This window comes from Trachurus trachurus (genome assembly GCF_905171665.1).
Source record: "Trachurus trachurus genome assembly, chromosome: 18".
Lineage (NCBI taxonomy): Eukaryota > Metazoa > Chordata > Actinopteri > Carangiformes > Carangidae > Trachurus > Trachurus trachurus.
Genome location: NC_139909.1, coordinates 24,001,774 through 24,021,121, shown reverse-complemented (window position 1 = coordinate 24,021,121; position 19,348 = coordinate 24,001,774). Strand labels below are relative to the sequence as shown.

Below are 19,348 nucleotides of genomic sequence, written 5' to 3'. Positions count from 1 at the left end.
TGTAGGATACAAGGAAAGTTTTCTCCTCGGCTTACAGCAGAGCAGAGTGACTGACAGACCCGTGTTTCGGACCAAACACTCTATATAAGTGATTGCTGTCGAAGATATAACTATTTAAGAATTATATTAACACAAATATTCCGCTTACTTTAACTGCTTTAACAGCTAATTTCCTTTTGCAGGATGGGGTTGTTCAGAGTGAGTAATGTGAATGTGGCATCTGTATAGTCAAATCTTACTGTCATAACCACCATCACTATTATTTCCACAGTTCCCTGCTCCTCTAAGACGACCACAATCTATGAGCTCAGCAGCACACTAGTGTCTCGGCATGTGGATTCTCCTGCTGGTGAAATGGGGCACATTGTGACTTGTTGCAAAAAGGGAACAAATGTGCAACAGAAAATGGACCTGGGGGCAAACTCCCCCCAGTCCCCTCAGGAAGTGAAGGATGAAAACACAAACAGACCTGCAACTGGACACACAAGTAAGTAAAGGATGATTGTTGTCAGAAACATTTTGTAAAAAGTCACTAAGCTCTCCCTAGACTGGATAATTATGTAAAATAGAAATATCATGTAGAAATGCAGCGAGGTCAGTGTAAAAAAAAAAAAAGAAACAGGATGTATGAAACAGGAAACATAAATGTATACAAGCTTACAGCCATATTTAAATTAACACAAACATACTGTACACACATACATGTCAGGATGAAATTATTACCCCCCCCCCCCCCCCCCACCTTATGAAAATTTCACTTTTTGGTAAATATTTCTCAAGTGCTTTTAAACAGAGTGTTTTCAAACATCATAGTTGTATTTTGGATACTTGCATTCATTTACTTTTCACACAGAAACAAAATTATTTCACAAAAAACAAAACTACCAAGATCAAAATTATTAGCCCAGATGCAGTCATTTATTTTAGTTTTCAACAAGTCTCTGACACGTCTCCTGTAGAGTCCCAGCCCGTTCTTCTTTGGAAAATTTCTCAAGCTCCTCCAGATTTGATGGCCTTCTCACATGGACTTTATTGGTCTTCAGTCCACCAAACAGATTTTCAGTGGGATTCAAGTCAGAGCTTTGTGCAGGACAGTCAATAACATTCACTTTGGTCCTCTGGAGGTAGATCTTCACGAGGAGCTATGTATGTTTTTATTTATCGTCATGTTGGAAGAGATAGCAACAACCCAGACCCAGTACTACTACTACTACTGCTCATGATAACTGCTTAAAGCAGAAGTAAGCGATCCGGTTGGCTAATGCTACGTTCCAGGCAAGCTTTTGAAACCGTAAATTACAGCATCATGTCACAACTTACGATTTTGTAGCGTTCCAGGCAACCCACTCGTGTTTTTCCGACCTGTTTTACCTGTGAAAGTCACTATAACGGCCACTCGTAACTTCCGACGCGTGAACTCGTACCAGATCGAACTGGTACGACTTCACAGGTCGGAAAAACACGAGTTACGGGCTGCCTTGAACGCACCATAACAGTCCTCGTCCCTACGTCACCACATTCACGCGCATCCCTTGGCTGCACACACAGCCCTGCATGCCGTTCTCTCTCCTCATTGGATAAAAACTGTAGGATACGAGAAAAGTTTTCTCCTCGGCTCAGAGCAGAGCAGAGGGACTGACAGACCCGTGTTTCAGACCAAACACTCCATGTAAGTGATTGCTGTTGGAAGATATAACTATTTAAGAATTATATTAACACAAATATATCGCTTACTTCTGCTTTAAGATTTTCTTTCAAAATCTTCACATATTTTTCTTTCCTTATGATTCCTTCCACCTTGACGAGATTCCCAGTTCCAGACGCACTGAAACCTAACACTGTCACCACTGTGTTTCACTGTGGGGACGATGTTCTTTGGGTTAGTTCTCCCTTACTTTCACAATCAATAGAGCTCTGCACAGGAATTTAGACTGCAAGGTTGCAGGTCAAGAAAAGCTCCACTTCTGAGGAAGAGACATCTTTAACTCATTGGCTGCCAGCCATTTTCAGATCAGAGAGCCCCATACTGCCAGCCGTTTTAGAGCATTTTGAACGATCTTATAAGACCCACAGAATATTGTGTTCTATGACTATATAAACACCGAAACTACCAAGAGAAAGAGTAGACTCTCTTTGTTCAATAGGAAAAAAAAGTTTGTTTCTACCTTTTTCCGTTCTTTTGTAAACAGCAGTAGAACGTAGGCTGGTTTCGCCAAAAACAGCAGTTTTTGACCAAAACACTGAGAAAACAAGCTTTTTGTGGAAAGCTTTTTGTGTGCTTTAGTGACACCTCACACATCTGAACAGTGTTCTCCTTCTATAAAACAACAAAAACAACACTGAGAAAGGACTTTTGATGGCAAAATAATAATTTATTTACAAATATCAGTAAAAATTCATTAACTTTTTTGTACGTTTGTAGCTGTCACATGACCTCTGCCCCATGGTCGACCACTGCTCGATCCACCACCTGTAAATTATAGAAATATATAGAATTACCATAAAAATACATCTCTTAGATGTAGTCAAGTGTGATGTGGAGTTTTTTTTTTTTTTTAACCTTTCCGATCAAAGCGATCCGCCCTTCTCTAAGCAGTAAAAGTTAGCTCGCTAGCAAGTTAGTTTATTTTATTATTTTTACCATTGATGTATTATATTATTACCTTCATGTCTTTCTGGAGCGTGGGGACGAGTCTCTGCTGCTCCTGGTTGATCCGGATGGAATCGCTCGGGTCACGTCCACCGAGCCGTCAGTTGAGCTGGGCTCTGGTCTGTGGTGACGCACCGTCAGCTGCTGCTCTCACCGGCCGCTCGGCCCGGCTTGATCGCCGGTGTCCAGCGTCGGTGTCGGTCGTCGGTGTCTTTTTCAATGATCTCCGTCGTTTTCTCACGATCGCGACCCTCTTCCTTTCCGAACTACCGCGACACATACGGTACATAATGTGCCGACGTGCGGAACACATAGGCTCCGCTCCGTGCATAAGTTTCTTTAGCATATCCAATTGTCATCTCGCTTCTTCTTCTCATAATCAATGCTGATCTCTCATCCAAAGAGGGCACTGCTGCCACCTACAGGGCCTACAGGGCACCTACACGTCATTACACTAGTTTACAAGCCTGATATTGATGGACAAGCTCCGCCAGACCATCCTCCAGCCCTTCCCGTTGAAAAACGCAATTGACGTCTATCGACGTCAATGGCAGTGAACGGTTGTAATTAGATTGACGTCTATAGACGTCAATGGCAGCCAATGAGTTAAGACAGACTGAAGTTAAGTATGCTAAGAACAACCTGGAGAAAGATAATCCATACTGGAAGCATGTCCTTCGGTCAGATGAGATGAAACTAGAACTCTTTGGCCATAGACACATTGCTTATGTTTGGAGAAAGAAGGGAGAGTCCCCACAGTGAAACATGGTGGTGGGAGTATTATGCTGTGGGGATGCTTCAGTGCGCCTGGAACTGGGAAACTCATCAAGGTGGAAGGAATCATGAAGAAAGAAGGATAGGGCTAATAGTCTTTGAGCCTGGTAGTTTAATTATGAAATAATTTTGTGTAAAGAAAATTAATGCAACAAACACAACTATGATGTTTGAAAAAAAATCTTTGCTCTGTTTAACAGCACTTGGGAAATATTTAGGATATTAACCAGGAAATAAATAACAACAAAACAACAACAATATATACAGTATATATAGGCCTACATATATACATACATATAAACATATGTACACACATTTACACATACGGTACATACAACTTCAACACAAAGATATCACATGATGTGACATCTGTATATACAGTAGTCAAATCTTACTGTCATAACCACCAACACTATTATTTCCACAGTTCCCTGCTCCGTGACGACCACAATCGAGCTCAGCAGCACACTAGTGTCTCAGCATGTGGATTCTCCTGCTTGTGAACTGGGGAGTCAAACAAATGTGCAACAGAAAATGGACCAGGGGGCAAACTCCTCCCAGTCCCCTGAGGAAGTGAAGGATGAAAACACAAACAGACCTGCAACAACTGAACACACAAGTAAGTAAAAGATGATTGTTGTCAGAAACATTTTGTAAAAAGTCACTAAGCTCTCCCTAGACTGGATAATTATGTAAAATAGAAATATCATGTAGAAATGCAGCGAGGTCAGTGTAAAAAAAAAAAAAGAAACAGGATGTATGAAACAGGAAACATAAATGTATACAAGCTTACAGCCATATTTAAATTAACACAAACATACTGTACACACATACATGTCAGGATGAAATTATTACCCCCCCCCCCCCCCCACCTTATGAAAATTTCACTTTTTGGTAAATATTTCTCAAGTGCTTTTAAACAGAGTGTTTTCAAACATCATAGTTGTATTTTGGATACTTGCATTCATTTACTTTTCACACAGAAACAAAATTATTTCACAAAAAACAAAACTACCAAGATCAAAATTATTAGCCCAGATGCAGTCATTTATTTTAGTTTTCAACAAGTCTCTGACACGTCTCCTGTAGAGTCCCAGCCCGTTCTTCTTTGGAAAATTTCTCAAGCTCCTCCAGATTTGATGGCCCTCTGACATGGACTTTATTGGTCTTCAGTCCACCAAACAGATTTTCAGTGGGATTCAAGTCAGAGCTTTGTGCAGGACAGTCAATAACATTCACTTTGGTCCTCTGGAGGTAGATCTTCACGAGGAGCGACATATGTTTTTATTTGTCGTCATGTTGGAAGAGATAGCAACAACCCAGACCCAGAACTACTGACTGCTCATGATAACTGCTTAAGATTTTCTTTCAAAATCTTCACATATTCTTCTTTCCTTATGATTCCTTCCACCTTGACGAGATTCCCAGTTCCAGACGCACTGAAACCTAACACTGTCATCACTGTGTTTCACTGTGGGGACGATGTTCTTTGGGTTAGTTCTCCCTTACTTTCACAATCAATAGAGCTCTGCACAGGAATTTAGACTGCAAGGTTGCAGATCAAGAAAAGCTCCACTTCTGAGGAAGAGACATCTTTAAGACAGACTGAAGTTAAGTATGCTAAGAACAACCTGGAGAAAGATAATCCATACTGGAAGCATGTCCTTCGCTCAGATGAGATGAAACTAGAACTCTTTGGCCATAGACACATTGCTTATGTTTGGAGAAAGAAGGGAGAGTCCCCACAGTGAAACATGGTGGTGGGAGTATTATGCTGTGGGGATGCTTCAGTGCGCCTGGAACTGGGAAACTCATCAAGGTGGAAGGAATCATGAAGAAAGAAGGATAGGGCTAATAGTCTTTGAGCCTGGTAGTTTTTGGTTTTTATGAAATAATTTTGTGTAAAGAAAATTAATGCAACAAACACAACTATGATGTTTGAAAAAAATCTTTGCTCTGTTTAACAGCACTTGGGAAATATTTAGGATATTAACCAGGAAATAAATAACAACAAAACAACAACAATATATACAGTATATATAGGCCTACATATATACATACATATAAACATATGTACACACATATACACATATGGTACATACAACTTCAACACAAAGATATCACATGATGTGACATCTGTATATACAGTAGTCAAATCTTACTGTCATAACCACCAACACTATTATTTCCACAGTTCCCTGCTCCGTGACGACCACAATCGAGCTCAGCAGCACACTAGTGTCTCAGCATGTGGATTCTCCTGCTTGTGAACTGGGGAGTCAAACAAATGTGCAACAGAAAATGGACCAGGGGGCAAACTCCTCCCAGTCCCCTGAGGACGTGAAGGATGAAAACACAAACAGACCTGCAACAACTGAACACACAAGTAAGTAGAGGATGATTGTTGTCAGAAACATTTTGGAAAAACTCACTAAGCTCTCCCAAGACTGGATAATTATCTAAAATAGAAATATCATGTAGAAATGCAAACACAGAGCTTGGTGTAAAAAAATAAGAAACAGGATGTATGAAACAGGAAACATAAATGTATACAAGCTTATAGACATATTTAAATAAACACAGAAACATACACACATACATGTCAGGATGAAATTATTAGCCCCCCTATGAAAATTTCACTTTTTGGTAAATAAGTGCTGTTCAACAGAGCAAAGTTTGTTTGTTTTTTAACACAGTGTTTTGTATTTTGGATACTTGCATTCATTTACTTTTCACACAGAAACAAAATTATTTCACAAAAAACAAAACTACCAAGATCAAAATTATTAGCCCAGATGCAGTCATTTATTTTAGTTTTCAACAAGTCTCTGACACGTCTCCTGTAGAGTCCCAGCCCGTTCTTCTTTGGAAAATTTCTCAAGCTCCTCCAGATTTGATGGCCCTCTGACATGGACTTTATTGGTCTTCAGTCCACCAAACAGATTTTCAGTGGGATTCAAGTCAGAGCTTTGTGCAGGACAGTCAATAACATTCACTTTGGTCCTCTGGAGGTAGATCTTCACGAGGAGCGACATATGTTTTTATTTATCGTCATGTTGGAAGAGATAGCAACAACCCAGACCCAGAACTACTGACTGCTCATGATAACTGCTTAAGATTTTCTTTCAAAATCTTCACATATTCTTCTTTCCTTATGATTCCTTCCACCTTGACGAGATTCCCAGTTCCAGACGCACTGAAACCTAACACTGTCACCACTGTGTTTCACTGTGGGGACGATGTTCTTTGGGTTAGTTCTCCCTTACTTTCACAATCAATAGAGCTCTGCACAGGAATTTAGGCCTTGTCCACACGAACACGGGTATTTTTGAGACCAAACTTTTATGGACCCCGGTTAAAAAAAAATTGCGTCCACACCACCGGTGTGATAAAAAATAACTCCGTCCACATGAAACCGCAAATCCGTCTCAAACAATGTCATGTGCATTCCAAAGCAGTAGGTGGTGATATCACTCCTAACAGGAAAGCAGCTGTAACTTGTACAGAGGGAGTGGAGGCTCAAACAGCTCAAACTGACCGGTGTTATGCCGAGAAGTGCCTGCTTGCCGAGATCTGCACGCCGCACAACAAATGTGGAACTGGATCAATCATTACGGGGACGGGGATGCAGTATTCGGCACAGCAGTTTTTGGACCTGCCGAGATTTGCATCCCCTGGCTGTTTTAGCCAAATACACTACTTGCTACATGTATGAAATGCATGTTCGTATAAACACCTAAACCGTACAATGTGCGTAACCCCAGCAGAGCAGGCACTTCTCGGCATGTGTTGAAAAGTGCCTGCTTGCCGAGATCTGCATGAATGTTATTGACTGTCCTGCACAAAGCTCTGACTTGAATCCCACTGAAAATCTGTTTGGTGGACTGAAGACCAATAAAGTCCATGTCAGAGGGCCATCAAATCTGAAGGAGCTTGAGAAATTTTCCAAAGAAGAACGTGCTGGGACTCTACAGGAGACGTTTCAGAGACTTGTTGAAAACTAAAATAAATGACTGCATCAAGGGCTAATAAGTTTGATTTTGGTAGTTTTTTTTTTTGTGAAATAATTTTGTTTCTGTGTGAAAAGTAAATTAATGCAAGTATCCAAAATACAACTATGATGTTTGAAAACACTCTGTTAAAAAACAAACAAACTTTGCTCTGTTTAAACGGACAACGAGGAGTTTTGGAAAAGCGAAGCGTTTTCACACTACATTTATATATGTATTGTATATGTAACCCAGGCCGTGCGAGCTCACGCCACTCCACACCCGGACTCTGCGTTGTGTTTGTGTTGGTGTTGGGGGTGTGGAAGGAGGGACGAGTCGGACACACGGATGGTTGCTGGATTTATGGCTCGGACCACGCCGCCGTTTATTTCTCTCATTCATCAGCTCAAGTGTTGTCGGTTCAACCCTTACGGTAGAGAAACAAACATTTTTCATAAGTAAAAAAGAAAGAAAAAGAAAGGTTCACAGTGAGACTACAGTCTCTGAAATACCTGGACGCTAATGCTACACTGCTACACGTGAAGCTACGGCCGACATTCTAACACAAAACACACGGATAAACGTAAGTATTTGACTCTAAATGTCTTGCCGGACAGCACACATACTTCTGCATAAGGTATTTAAACACAGCAGTCCAACAGAGTACACAAGCAACCGTTAATAATTTAGGATAATTCACATTTACACAGAGCACCGTTTATGCGGCTTACCTTGCGGTAGAGAAACAAACATTTCTCTCCCTTGTTTCATTGTTTCATTCTTTCATCCTTGATCCCGGCTGTCCCCTTTTCTTCCTTCTCACCTCCAGAATTAATGCTGTCATCAGTACTGTTATGTTTGCTATATGTTTGCTGTCTTAGCTGTTATCCCTACTACCCTTTGTATCGTTTTTGTTGTTGAGACCTAGGTCACCGTCGTGATTCTTTAATTTCTTTCCTTATCTTTGCACTATTACACCACCACACTACACTGCACTCGAACTACACACGCACATCTTCTGTATCCATTGCTGTATGTCCGTTATGTTGTTTGTCTTGTGTTTCACAATAAAACATTTTTTAAAAGAATGTATTCAGGAAAAAAAAAAAAAAAAAAGAGAAACAAACATTTGACCAAAATGGCGCTCGTGCGGGCGAATTCCTGCAACTACGGTGGCTTGTAAGGCCAAACGGCCATAATTGCTAAACCACTGAGGGCCAAAAACAACATAATAGCGCCATCTATGGTCGCAAAAAGGCAACTACCCTACATATACAAACTTACAGACATATTTAAATAAACACAGAAAACATACACACATACATGTCAGGATGAAATTATTACCCCCCCTATAAAAATTTCACTTTTTGGTAAATATTTCCCAAGTGCTGTTAAAGGGACAACAAGGAGTTTCTGTTCGGTTATAAAAAAAAGTCTCACGTTAATGTGGATGAATCTCTGCTACCCACACTTGTTAATGGGCCCATTTTAGATAAATATATCGTTCTGTCTCTATCGTTATTTTGTTATTATTAGTGGTGGCGGAAATGCTGGTCGAGCCGACCAGCGTTTCCTTCGTGGCGAGTCATGAGAATAACGCAGCCGAATCGCGGTTTATGGTCAGACCTACGACGGTATGTGAACCTCTTTGAACCTCTGACTTTAATTATTGATGAATGAAAACATGAGTCTGTCTTGCGCCGTTCAAAGAATTTTACGGTGCGCGTGGAGGCTCATAAATGTAGTGTGAAAACGCTTCGCTTTTCCAAAACTCCTCGTTGTCCGTTTAAACAGAGCAAAGTTTGTTTGTTTTTTAACACAGTGTTTTCAAACATCATAGTTGTATTTTGGATACTTGCATTAATTTACTTTTCACACAGAAACAAAATTATTTCACACAAAAAAAACCTACCAAAATCAAACTTATTAGCCCTTGATGCAGTCATTTATTTTAGTTTTCAACAAGTCTCTGAAACGTCTCCTGTAGAGTCCCAGCACGTTCTTCTTTGGAAAATTTCTCAAGCTCCTTCAGATTTGATGGCCCTCTGACATAGCCTGGTTGGCACGACTTTCCAATGTTGATACTCAGCATTGGGTCTGGCCAAGACGTTAAGAGAATCCATTTCTCAAAGCGCATCCTTCAAACCTGGTTTACCCGCCCCCCTCAAATGCCTCAGTCTGCTATTGGTCGAAGCCAGAATAGGCGGTGTCGAAGCTTAAACCAATCACACCGCTGTCCGCTGCTCCATGCTGCTGTTTACAATGAGGTTCCGGTCGCTGCTCTACTGCGTCACTTACTTGAACACGCTTCTACCCAGAGCCGTTGGAGAGGCTCGACGTTGATTGGCTCTCGAAAAAGAGGGTGGAGTTCCCGAAAATTCGGGAGACAGAAATCCAGTTAATAGCACGGTTGGCCAGACTAGCAGTCAGCAGCGCTTTTGCGAGGCGTGACGTCACTAGTGTGGGCGCGACCAGGCTACCTCTGACATGGACTTTATTGGTCTTCAGTCCACCAAACAGATTTTCAGTGGGATTCAAGTCAGAGCTTTGTGCAGGACAGTCAATAACATCCACTTTGGTCCTCAGGAGGTAGATCTTCACGAGGAGCGACGTTTATTTAAAACATGCTGGATATTTCAGATAAATACATACAATACAATACATACAACAAATTAAAGAGCAACTAAACCCCTAAACCACTTTTTTCTGCTGAAAACAAATATATTTGGGTATGAAGTAGTGTTGTCAATTGATTCTGGTCCAACTCTTGACATTAGTAAAAATGTGAGAGTGACTGCCCTCTATGGGTTGAAACACGGCTATTACAATAAAATTTTTCAATTAGCTGAGATGGAGGCAGATGGCGTTTTGGAGGCAGCTTTCGTCACGGGCCACCAGCTCCCTGGCCAATCAGCACCGGCTGCTGCTGCGGCTAACGGCTGCTAACAGCTGGCTGGATGGGGATCGTTAGCGGCTCTGCCCCGGCCGGCACGGCCGCGGAGCCGGTAGCCGGCCGACCGGCTGTGGTAGCACTGTGTCACGGCTCCGGCGTCCTCTCCTAGTAGTGCTGTTAGAGTCGCTCAGTAGTAGCTCGTTAGCGCTATAGCATAAGTGTTGATGTGTGTTTATTACTTTTTTTTCTCCTTTGTGTGATTTTGCGGGTGTGAATGCAGCGGAGGGGGGATCGGAGAGTATACTCCTGGAGCCCCGCCCATAATCAAGGGGGACGGCTCTCCATTCCGACACACCTCCACTCCGACACCCCGCTGTTCCGAAATACCCCCATTCCGAAACACCGCTGTTCTGACTCCCCCCCCCCCCCCCCCCCCCCCTGTGCGCAGCTGTCCAAGGTGCTGAACCGCGTGACGTTGTTTACACTCTGTATTGCGGCTTGTCTGTGAAACGTGCGCTGCTCAGGGACTGGGCAGATCTGTCCCACTTGCTTTCTCCCCGACTCCGTTGTTGGAGATCTCCCACACAGTAAAAGAAATACACTTTTTTTCTCCCCCTCTGCGCTGCACGAGCGTGGCTGAACCCGGCTTGAGCTCACACGGGCGCGAGGCTGCTGCAGCCGCAGCTCGTGCTGACAGCTGACTGAGGGAGATGCTTTGGTTGGGCTTAGGCAATGAAGAAAGGAGTTGGTTACGTTTAGTAAAAAAGACCAGGTAGAGGCTAGACCTTTTACAGTCTATGGGCTAGACAGGCTGGAAGCATAATGAACATTATATGTCATTAATATGAAGTATTTGCTTGTTTTGCAGTTAATTATGCACATGATCCGTTTGACCCCAAAAAGGAAATAAGGATCAATGCGCATTGTGCACTGCACAGCCTCCGGTTCCTTTCTGATTACGTCCGTCTGTCCGTTCGGAGTGGGGGGGTTTCCCCAATAGCATTTTCGGAATGGCGGGGTCTTTAGAAAAAATAGAAACCCTACTATTACGATGAATGGAAGTCTATTTTCGGAAAGGCGGGGTTTCAGAAAGGCGGGGTGTAACCAAATCAAGGCATTTTTTGAATTTCCAACTTAGTTCGAGCTATATCAAGTGCCTCCTTCCTAGCTTTGCAGCAAATGCAGTTGTTTTTTAATGAAACCATTAGCTACAGGCAGACAGGCAGAGGCATTGGGCCACTTGAACCTTGCATTGTAAAGCCAGCCTAAGGGTGCACTCACACTAGGCAATCGTACCGTGCCCAAGCACGTTTGCCCCCTAAAGTCCGGATTCTATTGGTAGTGTGAGTGCAACCTGGCCCGGCACGGTTGGGAGAGGTGTGCTTGGGCACGATACGCTTGGCCAGGAATGCACACACGTAATGCGCTGCGGGCTCGTTCTCCACCACGTGTAAACAACAGTCATTTAACGATTACGTCGCGCCGTAAACATCGCTAGTTACTAGGGGTGGGCAAAAATATCGATATGGCAATATATCGTGATACTTATCGATATTCAATATTTAAATATCGATTTTTTTTTCAAAAAAAAAAAAAAATTCTATTTTTTTTTTCAAATAATAAATCATGTTTCAGACATAAATCCAGTACGACTTCCGCACCTCTGCTCCGCGAGGTGTCACTGTACTTCTACCTCAGACAGTGTGTTGTACAGTATGTTGTTGTAACTTGCACTTGTATAAAATGGCATTGATAATTTGAATTACATTATTATAGGGGGGGCATTCGGGCTTCAGCACGGCACGGAACAACTGGCCCTAGTGTGAGTGCGCCCTAAGACTCTGAAACCAGGAACAACACAGTCAGACACGGGGATAGTCTCTAACATGAAATGCTGGAATGCTGCTCTATGGCTGCAGGCCTTGATGCCCATTTCCGATTTGTTGCCTATATCAGTTTTTTTAAATAAAATAAAATAATAAAAATAATAAAATACATTTTTTTTATTTACATGTTTTATCTGAAGGGACCCATATCTGATATCTGCTTTTACACCTGCTTTGCTTGCATAAAACAATTTGCTGAAGATGAAATAAACTAGTGAACCTTTTCTAAGATGGGAGATTTATTAGGTCACGTTATAATTTGAATAATAATTATAAGCAAAGGTGAGTCTGGTGCTCAGAGTTTATATCCAACACATCACTGTTTACAAATTGAACATCTAATCTGTCCTTACAAAATAAAGTTAGTGAAGTGGCTGCGTGGAGCAGACCTGTTGTGAGATAAGCAGCTGACAGTGACGGTGACGGTTGTGCCATCCTTACAAAGCCTCTTAGACACATACTGTATGTGTATGTTTTGTTTATTGTTTGTTGTTCCTCTCTTGATTTCTAATCGGCTTGGTTCAGTTTTTGCCCGTAGTCAAACGTGAAATCTGGTGTTTCTCTTGCGCACGCTCTTTCACACTTCCTCGCTTGCCCTCGTATCAATTCGCATATTAATGTTATATGAAAACAAGAACTAGTGAGGAAAAAAAACAGATGCGCTTACACCCAACAATTAAACACTGTACAGTAGCCTAACTCCTGTGACAGTGGCCACAGCTGGCCATGGTAGTCCAGGTCAGCCCCACGTGTCAATCACGGGCTACAGAGGTTCAGTGAAACATGTGGGCACAAGATTTAATATCATCATTGATGACGCGTGCAACGCGCATTGCCAGGAAAGATCTGATCTGTCTGTTTAGACTATAGACACATTAGCAGATACCTGATTTGTATCTGATTTATTTCCACATATGACGGGGCCTGAATCTGATCTGACAATATCTGATTCCATGCATATTTGTCCCATTTACATGTTCATGTTACAGATTCAACCTGTGCCACTTGAGGGGAATTGGGCCACTTGAACAGCCTATGAGATAAGACAATCTGGCACTGACACACAGGGGAGCACTGGTTACATACACATAGGAGGGAAGGGATAACGAGACACAGGTGAAACACATAAGGGTGGGGACAGGTAATCACACGGAGAACAGGAAGTGAACACAGAGACAAGACTATCAAAATAAAACAGGAAACTGACATATGACAGACCCTGACAAAAATGAGAATCAAAGTCCAACACAAACATGATTGGCATTCAGGAGTTATGTAAACAATTTAAATGACAAATACTAGATGCTCATCGAGTTGCCTTGCTGAATAATGACAGTAAATGTGTACACTGTATTACTTAGGATTAGAAACACATTAATTCATGTATTCTATTAGTAAACAATTCATGTTTATGACTCAAAGTTAGTTAAAGTTGAATAATGTAATTAGTTATCATTATGTATGCATTACTCAGCATCACATTCGTTTATATATTAATGCTTGATAATGTACTAACTAACGTTAATTAAGGGACCCTTATTGTAAAGTGTTACCTGAATGTCTTCTACGTGTCAATTATTCTAAAGTTTTAGAGCACATAATGATTGCCTACAAGAGTAACAAGTATCTTGATATTCACAGAGATACAGCTGCAGAGCTTCTTGGAGGACCTCGGGTTGATGCAGCACTACACAGAGAAGCTGTCACTGAGCAAAATACTTCAGATTGATGAGAAGACCATTGCTGATGAATCTGCCAAGAATCACTCAGATCTTCCATGGTATTTTCTAAAAAAACTACAGATGGTTAATGTGACAGCCAGGAATTTGAAGTGTACATCAGAGAGTGAATCTGACTGTGATGATGAAGCAGAAAATACAAGTATGGATTTTGATAATCTGCTTAAAAGTCCAAATTCCGGTGACATGCTGAATCCCCTCGACATAATCACTGCTATCTTTCTATGTTCTGATGGTTTTGTCCAGCAGGAATTGGCACTCAAAATGTCCATGTGCCAGTTTTCAGTGCCTCTGCTGCTTCCTAATTGTGACACACAACAGTGCACACTCATGCTTTGGGCTTTGAGAGATATTGTTAAAAAGTACAGACCTGAATCACTTTCACAATCCAAAGGTTTCTTTGAAGAGAGGATTGTTCTCTCTAAACTCCCAATGATATCCTTTGTGAGACTGGGGGAGTGCTCCTTGTCCAAGTCAGAGATTCTCAACAAGCTTCTGAGCAATTCTCACGAGTACCATGACACCTTCATCCACCACAATATGGAGTGTGGTGACAGTCCAAAAAGAATATCTGATGGACTGACTGAAATCACTTGGTACCTTCCATGTGGAAACAAAAACATTGATGTTTTCAGTGAGCCAGTAGCTGTAGCCAACCTTCGTGGAGACATTGCTTCATTTGAAACTCAGTTTACTTTTTTATGTCAGACATCTGCAGCAGTTTTTGTGTTCTTTGACAATTTGGACTCTGAGTGTAAACTGCTTACAAACCAACACCACAAGGCACAGATCTTCTTGGTGGGTAACCATCAAAGCAGGCAATTCAATATGAATGCTGTTAAAAAAGTTGCAACCAAACTGAGCTTGACTACCAACAACATCCTTATTAAGACTAAGCAGAAAAATGACGCAGACTTTGTCAAAAATCTGAGGAAAACAGTGAAGGATGTAGTTGAGAAAAAAGATAGGAAGATGAGCATAGAGCAGATGGCCGACATCGCCCGTAAACTGGGAATCTTGGTTGATGAAGACTGTCCAGAATGTCAGACTGCCAAGAAAAATGCAGATGCCATCACTGAAGAAATTCAAAACACTGTTCAATACAAACGACTTCAGCTTCCCCGCCATGGGGAAATATGGAAGGAACTGACAAGCTTGGAGAAGGAACAATATAGGCTAAGAAAAGCTGGGTCTGAAAACATAGAAACATACAAAAGTGATCTCCAGGAAAAGAAAGAAAACCTTCGAGCTGAACAGAACTCTTATGACATGTCAAATGCAATGACTTGTTTCATCGATGCAGTATCAAGCACAGGGATGGAAAAATATTATTTTCTGAAATGGATGCGAATGAACCTCGATAACCTGTCTCGGGAAAAACTGTCTGAGCTCAGAGAGCAGTACAAAGAAAAATGCAAGAACTCTGAGAATAAAGATGAGATCAAACACATTGACAGAGAACTTTCCAACAGCTCACTGGGGACTGAACACTACTTCCGTGAAATGGGTCAGATCTATGAAGCTTCACTTTCTCTTCCAGAAACAGACCGATCACGTAAACAGTTACAACATCTGCCCAAACTCTGTGCAGGACTGTTGCTTGATGGATTTCCCCTTGAGCTTGTAGATGGAGATGCATCCAACATACCTCTCAGATGGGTGAGTGACGTTCTCTCTGAGCTCAATGCCTTGGTGTCTCCAAAGAACAAGATCCTGGTTGTCACAGTTCTTGGAGTTCAGAGCACAGGAAAGTCCACTCTCCTCAACACCATGTTTGGTGTGCAGTTTGCAGTCAGCAGTGGACGATGTACTCGAGGTGCTTTTATGTTGCTCATCAGAGTCAATGAAGACGTCAAAAGAGTTCTCAACTGTGACTTCATGGTGATCATTGACACTGAGGGCTTAAAGTCACCAGAGCTTGCACAGTTGGACGACAGCCATGAACATGACAATGAGCTTGCAACACTTGTTGTGGGGCTGAGTGATGTCACCATCATCAATATAGCAATGGAGAACTCAACAGAAATGAAGGACATCTTGCAGATCGTGGTGCATGCTTTTCTCAGGATGAAAGAGGTGGGCAAAAAGCCTAAATGTCAGTTTGTTCATCAGAATGTTTCAGATGTTTCAGCCCATGACAAGAACTTGAGAGACAGGAAACTGCTCTTGGAACAGTTAAATGAGATGACACAGGCAGCAGCCAAGATGGAAAAGAAAGAGGAGTACAAGAGCTTCACTGATGTGATGGAATACAATCCAGACACTGGGAACTGGTACATTCCTGGACTCTGGAATGGAAACCCACCAATGGCACCAGTCAATGCAGGGTACAGCGAAGCTGTGTATGAGCTGAAGAAAAACGTCATCCAACTACTGGGACGTTGTGGGTCGTCTGCTAATGACATTTTAGAGTTTAAAGAGTGGATGTCCAGTCTGTGGACTGCAGTAAAGCATGAAAATTTCATCTTCAGCTTCAGAAACAGTCTAGTGGCCGATGCTTACATGAGGCTGAACACAGAATTCAACAAATGGGAATGGGAATTCAAAAAACACATGTATGAGTGGGTGACAAATGCTGAAACAAGAATCTCAAATTTTGGTACAGTTGCTGCAAAATCTGAAATAGCTGACATGAAAGATCTTGTCATGTTTTTGAAAAGCGAAGGCTCCACAGAGCTGTCTAAGTGGGAGACAAAGCTTCTTGAAAATCTGACCCAGTACTTCAAGCAAACAGAGGGTCATGTCAATCTAGTAGAAAGATTCAAAGAGGACTTTGCCAACAGTGCTAAGATGCTTTGCAGAGAAATGGAAAACTCTGTCTTTCATCAGCTCACAGCAGCAGCAGAAATCAAGCAAGGAATGAGAGAACTTGATAGAATCAGGGAAAATCACACAAGAGAAATCGAAGAGGCAGTGTGTGCACTGATTGATCGATGTAGGGAGAAGAATGTCCAGATGAGTGATCTGGACCTGGACATGGAATTTGATAAGATGTGGAAAGAAATAGTTAAGAAACTGTCTGTTTCCGAACAAAAGAAAACAGATGTCTTTAATAGTGTATCTCACCACTTGAAATTAAATCTGGAACACAAGGGGAGTCATGCTTCTGAATCGTCGAGTGAAAAAAGCCTGAAAGAGTGTGGACTGATGCCTTTCAAATATACAGCAGAGGTATCGGGGAAGCAAAAGTGTTCAAATTTTGAAGATCAAAAGCATTTGTCTGATACCATCATCGATGAGTGCACACAGTTTGTGAATGAAAAAGTACAAGGAAAAAACAATTATCATGACACATGCATCCAGGAGATCCTACACATGATTGATGAGAAGCTGCAAAACAATCAGGATTTAAAGACAGACTTTCAGTTTGAAGTTTCTCTGAAACAGCACATCTGTGGATTTGCAGCCAGACACTTTCAGAAGATGCATGAAGATTTCCTTCATATGAATGATCCTTACAGATGTCTGAATCAAAACAAAGACAAGTTGTGTACTGATTTCAAAGATGTGTTCTATGAGCGAGACCAGTGCCAGAAGAAGGCAGAAGAATTCACCAACCAGTGCTTGAAGCCTGCAGTCCAGGACTACATCAATTGTTCCCTGGGTCCTGATATCATTGGTGAGATGCTGACACTAGAGAAGTTCAGCACAGGAATATCCTTCCAGTATTCAGTTTTACTGGATTTGCTATCAGATGATGACTTTCAAAAATATATGACCTACATTGGATCATATGAACAATATATGAAGAACTACGTACTCAACCAAATATTGACTCACCTCTCAAAGGCTTCAAGGATGTCAGAGTTTGAAGCTCGACATCTTAAGTCATGTATCAACAGCATAAATGATGCTATCAACAAGGCCAAGATGAATAAGAGTGGCAAATTGAAGACATTTGTTAAAGATATCTGCAAAGAACTTGGAGATAAACTGGTCCTTTCCCAGGATGCACTTGGTGCCTTCATGATCCTGAACAATGCAGACCAGGAAAGGTTTGCACATTGGCTAACAGTGTGTGTGAAGGAGATGGAAGGAGTTCTTAGAGAAGATTTTAAACAAATCAACATTCATCAGAAACTGAAACAACTTCACGTGAAGCCTCAGAATGAGCTTTTCACCAGACTGATTGGATGTGGTAAACAGTGTCCGTTCTGCTCAGTGCCCTGTGAGGCAGGAGGGAAAGACCATACTCAACACTTTGCTTCACTGCATCGACCAGATGGTCTGGGCAGATACAGATTTGTTCGGTCACAAAAACTTGGCACTGACATATGCTCCTCACTTGTAGGCTGTGCACAACATTTCCGTTGTGAGGCTACAGATTCTGAATATTATTGCTACAAGAAATACACACAAATTTTCCCAGAGTGGTATATCCATTCTGATGTAAGCCCTGAGGCCTCAGACTACTGGAAATATGTGATGACAAAATTCAATGACAAGTTTGCCAAAGAATATAATGCACAGCCTGCCGATATTCCTTCAAGTTGGAAGAAAATTACACTAGAGCAGGCAAAGACAAGTCTGAAAGATTAATTTAATTTCAGCTGATAACTGTGGCTGCCTCTTTGACACAGTGCTGTAACACTGTAGTTTCTGAATACAGATAGCCTAAATATCAGATATGTGTTGTAGCAGTGTTTCCCCTACTGTTCTGCGGGCCCCTGCCCCCCTTGAAAAACGGGAAATCTAGGAGCCAATCGGGGTCCGAGCGGACCTGTTGGTCTGATAAAACTGTTGGAGCGCTCCACCTGAAGCACCCAAGCAACCAAATGGCCTCTGCCACCTGATTTTTAACTAGCCTATTTTTTAGGCCTTTTCTCGAAAATTGCATATCCATAATAAAATGAGTATATCTCTGCAACCACAAGGTCTATTTGAATACTTTTGGTGTCATAGTAAAGGGAAAAAATTGAGGAATTAATGAGATGTGTAAATTTCAGTATATCTGTTACTGGTGAAGAGTAAATGAAGATGACACACAGAAAAAAAATAATAAAATTAATATTCGCCTAAAAAAAAAATCATATTTTTGATGAGTGCCCTTTAGAATAATGCTAATGAAGCTCAAACTCTCTATACAATCATTGTACAACATATGAACATTGTCTTTGCAGTGGTTGATTCTGATTAATTGAAGCAGGACAAAATTATTGAGATTTTATTACAAAATATTCAGGTGAACTTTCCAAAATGTAAATTTTTGGCACAGCTTGGAACCACCTGCCACTATAAACCATTGTTTAATCTTTAGTTTCACACAATTTACATAAACTAACTGAATAATAATCTACCAGGACTAAATAAGAAGTCCATTCCTAACCCCTGTCTGTCTGTCTGCATAAAGCTGCACTGAGAGCAGCTTATTTGGGTGGGTTTGGCTATCAGCCTCTATCTCTGCAGCGGATTGGTCG

At 41.6% G+C, this 19,348-nt stretch overlaps 1 protein-coding gene across 1 annotated transcript; it reads left to right on the top strand.

The window, feature by feature from the left end:
• Positions 1–3,937: 3,937 nt before the first annotated feature.
• LOC311001954 (interferon-induced very large GTPase 1-like) lies at positions 3,938–18,470 on the top strand (the record flags this gene model as incomplete). The annotated part of the gene is made up of 3 exons (XM_083993133.1): positions 3,938–4,043; positions 5,619–5,810; positions 13,834–18,470. Exons 1-3 carry the CDS (start codon positions 3,959–3,961, stop codon positions 18,468–18,470), a joined length of 4,914 nt encoding a protein of 1,637 aa, XP_083849259.1. The 5' UTR covers positions 3,938–3,958.
• Between the last annotated feature and the right edge of the window lie 878 nt (positions 18,471–19,348).